General features: G+C 36.4%; 1 protein-coding gene across 1 annotated transcript in view; it reads left to right on the top strand.

Moving 5' to 3' along the window:
* The window catches only part of OLFM4 (olfactomedin 4), a 28686-nt gene extending 20049 nt beyond the window's left edge, over positions 1–8637 (top strand). Inside the window, exon 5 of the mRNA XM_049778496.1 lies at positions 7835–8637. Coding sequence (XP_049634453.1) covers positions 7835–8637 — 803 coding nt within the window. The remainder of the gene's footprint in view (positions 1–7834) is intronic.
* Positions 8638–9695: the final 1058 nt, after the last annotated feature.

Below are 9695 nucleotides of genomic sequence, written 5' to 3' on the forward strand. Positions count from 1 at the left end.
GTCAAATCCCTGGTTCCGAGTATATTGTATTTGTACCACTTTAGTTCTGCCTATGAGAAGAAGAGTGGAATGGTGCAAGGGATTCGGGATTGCAATGCTGTAGTGAAGCAAAGGAGTTTTGCTGTTTTGAATTATTTGTCAATGCTTTTTTTATATTTACCCACCCCAGTTCTATTATTACATTCTGGAACTCACAGAATGAAAGTAGCAACAATGAACAAAAATGTTTTGTATAAAACAAAATCTACATAGTAATCATATATATATATATATTTGCCTTTTTAATATTTTTTTTGGGGGGGTTTGGGCCACACCCGGTGTGTGTGGCTATCTGCTCAGGAATAGCTCCTGGCAGGCGCGGGGGACCATATGGGATTTGGACCACCGGGATTTGAACCAACCACCTTTGGTCCTGGGATGGCTGCTTGCAAGGCAAACGCCACTGTGCTATCTCTCTGCCCCCCCCCCTTTTTTTTTGCCTTTTTTAAAGCAGCAAACAACTCTATAGTGATTGAGTTTGCTCTGGGGATGGAAAAGCTCTCTGGCATCTACATGGCATCTTTAATGTCTTATGGACTGTAAGGACTGATTGGCTCATTTATCTGATTAGTTAGGGTCATGCCTGGAAATTTTCTCTCCTTCTCTCTTTTCTCCAACTTTATTTTTTCTTATGCTTTCCTTAAATGAGTGCTGAGTATCTGTTATCTAGAATTGCTTGGGACTTAGTGAGGGTTAGGGAGCTGCCTCGTGGAACTTTGCTTATGGGTATGACTTGTGGACTTGAAGTTCTCGAAGAGCAGGGATGGCATCTAACTCTCAAATAACCATCCTCAAAATATAATATAGAGGTGGAGCCCTGTTAATACCCTCATGCATGGGGACAATGAAGTGTAAGGAACTCCAGATCCCTGATTTTGACTCCTACAGACCTAACTTCCTATTGATGGAGCCACAGCACAGAGATCCTTCATCTAATTCTTGAGAAATTGTCCACACCTTGGAGGGTTTCTGTGGTAATTAATGAAATATGACTAGGGAACTGTAAAGCTCTATGATTTTCACTTACACACTTGCAATTGTAAGGAATAATAATGATTGTGGAGTGAAATTTAGGCTGCAAAGAAAAGTGGCTCCTTTCCCTCATTAAGGGTTTTATTTTATTTTATTATTTTTGAGAGGAGCCTCTCACTTCCAGGGCTCAGCCCAGAGCTTTAGAGATAGCTTGCTTTTGAGAAGTATGATCTGTAGGGCCTGAACATCTCAGGCTGAGTAGGACTGCATCTTTTCATCAAATCATACTTCTCATTTTCATTCATTTTTCTTGCACAAAACCTATTTTCTTTTATTTATACATTTTTGAATCCTTGTCAGGGAAGCTGGCTTGTTGAGGCTTAAATTAGCTCTTGGCATAGTTCTTGGTGGAGTTCAGAGAATTCTCTTCTCTCTTCTCTCCCTCTGCAGTTGGGGATCTATCATAGTGTGACATGCAGAGGCAGTGTAGGGCAAAGGCCATGCTCTGTCCTTTGCAGTCCTCAAAGGCTAAATCCAGTGTGAGGTTAATGATATGAACGAGCCCTGGGAACAAACACCTATGCAGCTGGGCCTCTGAGAGCCCCTTGAGGTAGGAGTTGATGCAATGCCAACTCTTGATAATCTCAACCCACTTTCTTTTCCTCTCTCTTTTCTTTGTTAACCTCAGCTAATGTGCTTCATGAAACGTATTTTTCTGGCACTATTTTTTGTGTGTCCCTAAGAATAAGAACATATTAGAACAGGAAAGAAAATTTCAGATTGTCATACGCAAGATCATCATGTTCAGAGGAGGGGAATCTTAGCAGTGAGTTGCTTTTAGGCCACCTAGGGTGTTAGTTTGTAAGGCTATAGATGAAGTGCCAGGCATGCCTGGCATATTGGGTGACTGTGACCGAGGATGGTAGTGGAGGGATAAAGCTCATTAGTTAATGTTTAGGTGGAAAACAAGGAAAATTGGGGGATTATTTTTGTTTGACATTTTTTTTTAGAACTTTCCCTTAGGTCTTCACACTTAGACTTTTATGAACTATTCCAGCCCAGCTGTGTTGTTTAAGTAAATTGGACCCAGATTTCCTCTCACTTTCTCACAACCTTGGCTGTTCATGGCTCTCTGCCAAACCAGTTGGCCCTCCTCCAACTTTGTTCATATTATATTTATGATGTTTATATTAAACTGACTTTTTGTCATGTTTTTAAATCAATTTCTTTCACTTGCTCTCTTTCTGTTTTGGATTGGTTGATAATGCAGAAATGGAAAAATCCCCAGGCACCACAAAGTTGTGAGCCTGTGGAGACTTTAATTAAAGTTACTCACTATTATGGGACTTTAAAATTTGGCCTGTCTGCTTTTCTTCACTGCAGAACAAAAAGACTGTGCAAGTCTTAGCTCTAAAGTAATTCTGAACTCTCTTGGTCCCTCTCTTGTAGCTGCAGCTTGCTATCCCTGTAGTCAGCTTGCTCTTAGAACCAGTGTTTGTATATAGAATTCAATAAAATGTGCTTTATATTTGGTTTATGCTGCAAATGGAATCCTTTTCTGCTCCATTTCCATTTCATAGAATGTGCTAATCTGAAATAATTGGCCTTGTGCTCATTAAATGTTTTCTCTATGGAAAAATAATGACTTAACCTTTCTCTGATTTTCCTGAATCTAAAGGACTACACTTAGGCAAAATGTGATAGTTCAGTGGTTGGGGTCAGTCACTATTGTGCTTGGAGGTGCTCTGCTCTGTTCAGATACAGTAGGTACTCAGCAAGTGACTTATGATTGACTAGGGCATGAAAGTTAAGGATTGAGCTGCCAGATCCAATAAGTAGGAAAAAAATCAGTATTGGAGGCATATGAATCATTTACTCTTTAGTTTTTTATTATGACTCTTTTAATTGATGAATTTTTATTAGTCCATTATATCTTGTCCTTTGACTTAAGTTAGTTGCCCCGTGAGTGAGTGCATTTTCTGTTTTTTTCCCAATTTTATCATAACAGCATGATTCACCAAGTTGTTCATCATACAGTCATTTCAGGCATTAAATGTTCACACATCAATCCTACCACCAGTGTGACCTTCCCTTCGCCAGTGCCTTCAATTTCCTGCCCACCACCATGAAGGAACATTTACTTCATACACAAAAATAAATAAAATTATAAAAACTTAGATCAAAAAGGGTCAATTTGAAATGATTGTTATAGCTCTCCATGGTGTTACTAACGTCAGTATCTAAGGATTTACTGGCTATGGTTGTGCCAGTTGAGCATATCTGTGTTACTGTTTAAGCTTTCTGAGCTTGGTAGATTACTGTGTGTAACTTTCTTGTCAGATTTCCTGTTACAATATTGAGTGGACATCACTATAAAATATTGAGGTCCAGCATTTATAGATCTAAACCAAGTTTGGTGGCTTGGAAATTTAATAAGGTTAAGTCACATAGCTGGGCTCTAGCTATCGGAGGGTGTGGAGTGTGTTGTTTAGCTGTTATAGTTCATGCAGAAAGGGGAATTTGCCCACCCGTCCCTCCATCACTCTCTGAGAATGCCACAGAGGCATCAGTCTGAATTGTGCTACCTGTGAAATATCAACAGCCATTATTTTCTTTGAGAGCTTGGTGGAGGAGCCAGACAGCTTTTGCCAGGAAGATGGTGGCACTGGGTGGGTGCTGCTGGTTTTTTCTGGTAGAGGAGTGGGTTGGTAGGTGGAGGACTTCAACCCAGATCTCTTTCAAAAAATAATCCCAAAGTTTGTTTGTTTTTTTTTTTTTTTAGCTCTGTAGTATTATCCCATGTGAGAGGATTTAGCTTACTTATTAGTTGATTTCAGTCTGAAAGTTGGGCCATTTCTGTTGGAGGATTTGATATGTGGTACTGGGCTGCTGTGGTTCATGCCGACAGGCTGTCTGTCGTCCCCACCCCCACTACCCACTTTTTGAGAATGCGAGATATCAGCCTGGATCTAGCTACCTGGGAAGCAAGGCAGCCATCAGTGAGTGTGGATTTTCATCTCATAGCTTTATCTCTGTAGGCATAGAACATATGACTTAAAGCAAAAACCACAACACTCTTAAAAAGTCAAAGTAGATTATTCTCAAGTCTCCCTACATGGATTTCTAGGATATATTCAAAATATCATGGCAATATCTAATGAGATGCTTGTTGAAGAGACTGCCAACTAGTGGTACTTTTGGGGGAGGCTTCTTTACATTAAGTTCTGTGGAATGAATAGCAAGGTTTTTTTTTGGAAACTTTAGATAAGTAGGAGGGTAGAGGGCTAATGTTTTATAAATGAGGATTAGTATTTCATTCCTATATTCCACAAACATAATTTGGCACTAATATGTGACTGGCCCTATTTGAGTAATGAGGTTACCAGGAAATACCAAAATCACTGTAGAGGAAATAAGCCAATCACATAAGCCCTCTAGTGTAATACAATATGTGATTAGAATGCGGAAACTTACCATGTTTTGAGTTACATTACCATAGTTTCTTTCTAATAATCTTTCAAAATAAGTAATATATTTATTTTTACATAAAGAAACTAAGGCACAGAAGGCTAAGTAATCTATTCAAGAATTAGGTCTCTTGCACAGCTAACTTCCAGACTCATATAGCTAGTAAACATTGGAGTCATGATTTGAATTGGAATCTGTCTGGCACTATTTTCACTGGAGCAACTGTCTTCTATAAATGCTCTAATAGAGAAGTGCACCTGTGATTCCTGGTGTGACAAGGCAAAGCCAACTCACAATTTAATTAACACCAGATTATCTTTGCCTCCTTGCTTGTGGAGTGGTTAAAAGGGTACTTTGCTCTTGGGGGTCTGTGTTATATATTCTCATCAGAAATTGCAACAAGATTTTATTTTTTGTAATTCTCAGTGCATGAGGGCAATGAGTTATTTTCACATTGACAAAGCAAATTTTGGTAGGGATGGAGTAATTCTAAAACCTTGAATGAAGGCTGCGAGCTCAGTGTAGATGGGTTAAGGGTAATAGGAACTCTGGCTGGTCTAGATGAACAGCAAACACCAAGCTGGTGGTCAACTTCAACGTTGTTTCTAGGTTTGCAGCAGGATTCTGGAAAGTCCATTATAGTGCTGGTTTTTTTTTGTTGTTGTTGTTGTTTTGTTTTTACTGGGCTGTCACTCATGTACCCACATCTGTATTAATGACAATGTTTTATCTCCCTTTTCACTTCCTTTGATTTTAGTCAGGATCTTAAAAATGGCCCTAAAGAGATAGAGGATAATGAATGGATAACTAAAAGGACAGGAGACTGTTTATGAATTGTTGGGAGGTGAGGCAAGAAATTAAAATTTTATGAAATGTTAGTTAGGACCAACCTTATTAAACTCTTATTACAAAGAGTGGTAAGTGCCATTAGAGAAATAACTACACTAACAACTACTATGATAATGATAGAGAGAAATGCAATGCCTGTCTCAAAGACAGGCAGGAGTTGGGGGAGGAGGGAATTGGGGGACATTGCAAGCAGGGAAGTTGCACTGGTGAAGAAGGGTGTACATTTTATGGCTAAAACCCAATCACAAACATGCTTGTAACCAAAAATATAAATATAAGAAAATAAATTTTAGTGTTCTTAACCAGATATGATTTCAATTTCCTGGTCAACTAATGAAAAGATGAACCATTATTATTAATAGTAATAATAGTAGTTGTAAATTTTAAGGGTTCTATTTTACTACACATCTAAGAATTTTTTACATTGAAGAGTGAGAATTGTTTACTAGTTTTAACCCATAATTATGCCTTAATTAGTATATTCATAATAAATGTTCCTTAAATATGTAGTTCCTTTTGATTGAATATTTTCTTTCTATGAAGCCCATAGTCAATTAAAGAGTTTTTTATATCTTCTAACTTGCAAGAAAAAGTAATTTACATTCATATCCTGAGAGTCAAATGTAGTTGAATAAATAGGTTCACAGAAAGATATTTTAACTAGAAAATCCAGTTGTAGCATATGGAAACTCATATATTTTTGTTATCATTAAACCAAACACACCACTAACTTTATTTTAATAATTCATGCATTGTTTCATAAACAAAAGCAAACAAGCATTCATCTGAGAGATCACTTTTAGGAGAAGAAATAATAATTTATAATTGTATTTATTATTTCTTTAGTGGAAAGTAGTCTCTTGACTGAACACACGTTGCTTTTTTATTTATGAAATGGTGCATGAATTATTAAAATAAACCCACAACTGTGTTCTGCTTAATGATATGCAAAATTATTTGAGGTTGGGTACAGAGTGGTTTCATTTCTCTACCTGTTGTATGGTTGGCTGATTTCCCACCAACTGTGGATTTATGAAAGCATTTAAGGAGCACATATTTAATTCTCGAATCAAAAAGCCCAAGCAGTATGAAAAAATAAAGGCAGGATTTTTAGTAATGGTTTGAGCAGTTCTGGTATGAAGAGAAAGAGAAAGAAAGAATTTAGCAAGGAAAGAAATGAGTTTTTTCATATTGACCATAGTCAGAGGTTTAGTGGTCAAAGTTCTACCTGTATCTTCCCACATGCCTGCAAAGTGTACTGCTGCTAAACTCTGGTAATTCTTTGGAGTTTTGCTTTAGGCTCTAGCTCACCTCATGTGCATGGCTGCCTGATTCCCTCCAAGCATTTTAAAAGCTGGATCCTACAGTTCAGGTTCTGTCCTCTCCCTCACTTGCTCTGCTACAGGCTACTGGAGGAGGGGAAATGACCTCATTGTACTTGAAGTTGGAATTTTTTTATTACCCAATAAAAGACTTCACCAGTTTTTAAGGGCATTATTAAGAGCTTAGAAAATGTGTATTCAAGTCTTTAGATAGTTATAAAAAATACTGGATACATTTTATTTTATTCTTTATAGCTGATAAATAGTTTGGATTGGCAGACTTTTCCAGAGGGATCACAATATGAAAAGTTAGTTTTCCAGCTTTAGTCATTCACCTAAATGTTAGAGGCAGCATTGACTCAGTGGACAAGTGAATTTTATCCTGTCTTTTAATGCACACTGTGACAATGAGTGTCTTTGGGTAAGTCAAAGTAAATGGAAATTATTTAATGGCTCAGGAGACTGTGGACAACAAGACACATTTTTATTACTGCTGTGAGTTGAACACTAAGTGATCTATGTGCTGAGTGATACTTTGGCACTGAGCAAGAAATATTGGCCTAAAGTAACTTCTATGACACCTCAAATTTGAAATCCAAATCCATCTATAAATGATCTTCATTTAAAACTTAAAAAACACGCTCTGAATTGTCTGAAACAGATCCATAGGATCTTGATATGGAATGGCAGAAGATGAAGGACTTAAGGATTTGTTTAGGAAGGTTTTCTACATCATAATTCTACCTGAACCTTGTGGATTTCCTGGTTTTAACCAAGCAGGCATTATTCTGGCATGATCTTGCTTTCATGATTTCCTTTTGCGAAAAGTAAAACAGTATCTATAAAATGGATTTTGATTGAAGAACAGATTTTAAAATATACCTAGTCTTTTAATCTTTTTGGGCTATTAAACCTTTTTAAATATGATTCCTAACATTTTCATTATGCCCATTTGCTAGATTAAAAGCCAATGCATGAAAATAGAGTTAGTTTTCTCTACAACTGACAGCAAGTTTTCTATTCAACTGAACCCCTGAGAATGTTTTGGTTTTTCTTCCATTAGCATTCCTTGTATCATTAAATCTTGATCAAAACAATATCAAAAGGTTCATTAGTTCTTAACAAAGTAAATAGCCTGTCTTTGATTTTTTTTATAAGAATGCCCTTTTCTTTCTTTTTTTTAGGGAGCTGTGGTCATGGTGCTGTGGCAAACATCAGCGATCCACATGTAGTTCGAATCAACTGGAGAGGGTATCAGTATAAATATGGTGCTTGGGGTCGAGAATATTCTCCCCAGAATCCAGACAAAGGGTTGTATTGGGAGACACCTCTGGAGACAAATGCGAGATATTTCATGTATTACAGACTCTATCAAACATTCAATGATTTACTTGTGTACAAATATTCTCATCAGTATGAAGTTACATATGGTCAAGGTGCTGGAACAATAGTTTACAACAATACCATGTATATCAACTGGTATAACACTCCGAACATTGCTAGTGTTAACCTGACCACCAACAAAGTTTCTCTTAATAAACCTCTCCCTAATGCTGTCTTTAATAACCGCTTTTCATATGCTAATGTTGCGTGGCAAGATATGGACTTCGCTGTAGATGAGTTTGGGTTCTGGGTGATTTATTCCACTGAATATGCTGCTGGTAACATAGTGATAAGTAAACTCAATGACACCACTCTTGAAGTGCTAAACACTTGGCATTCTCAGCAATTTAAACCATCTGTTTCTAATACCTTCATGGTTTGTGGGACTTTGTATGCCACCCGTATTGTGAATACCACAATGGAAGAGATTTTCTACTACTATGACACAAACACAGGGAAAGAAGGTCAAATGAGCATCATGATGGGAAAAGCAATGAGCACTGTGCAGAGTATTAACTATCATCCTTTTGACCATAAACTTTATGTTTATAATGATGGTTACCTTCTAAATTTTGACCTTAGTTTTTACCCAGAAACATTTTAGATTTTAAGAATTAGACAGACATTCATTGAAAAATTTTATCTGCACATTAGATATTCAAGAATATATATATAAGTATATATATATATTTGGAAGCATAGTTCTACTTTTAAAACTTAGAATATTTGCCTTGATTTGGTGAGTACTTCTGGAAGTCTACCTTTAAAATGCATTTCCTTACTGAAACCAGATTTTTCTAGGGTAGGAGGGTATGATGCAAGCTATGATGCAAGGAGTTTAAGACAGCCTTGACTGAAGTGACATATAGGTATTAAGAAACTTAAAATGGACTCTGTGGATTTCTTATACAGGGTAGAGGGCTCAAAGTTCTTCTCCATGAATTTCATCTGATTATTTAGTTAGACAGATTAATAACTGAAATTTTTGTGAGCTTACATTTCTAATTTTTGTTGGTGGTGATGGTAGTATTATTTTTTTTTACTAGTACTTGGCATGCTGTCTTACACATAGCAGATAAGTAAATTTAGCAAGCTTGCATAATCGCTGTAAAATGCTGAGTTTGGGGAGAAAAGCATTTTTATACATTTTAAATATTGAAAATAAGTTCTAGATGACACTTCAGATGAGGCATTTAATTTTTTTCCTTTTCTCCATTATCTATTTATACAAGAGTTAGTTTAGAATGCTTGTACAGCTTAGAAAATTAAAACCATACATAGAACTAGTTTTCCATCTACTTTCCTGCTTTCTACATTTATAAAAGTTTAATCAGTTAATAAAGAAATATTTAAGGTAAAACTTACTAAATGAGTCTGAGACCACAAGAAAAATAAGATGACAGTGATAAAATGATAACACTTTTGATTATATATAAAAACCCTTAAGGTATAGTGAGACCTGTATTAGATCAGTGGTTTCATGTAATTTTTGTTTTTGTGCAAGCCTAAAATGTTTAAAAAATGAAATTTTAACTTTTCTTGAGGAAATTCAGAAAAAAACACATAGAAAATGCCCAGTAATTCTTAGTGCAGTTTGAAATCTTGCAGGTATATGTTTCTATGCTTTATGGCATTATCACCTGGATCTTATTCTGTTTTCCT

This window comes from Suncus etruscus, chromosome 8 (genome assembly GCF_024139225.1).
Source record: "Suncus etruscus isolate mSunEtr1 chromosome 8, mSunEtr1.pri.cur, whole genome shotgun sequence".
NCBI lineage: Eukaryota > Metazoa > Chordata > Mammalia > Eulipotyphla > Soricidae > Suncus > Suncus etruscus.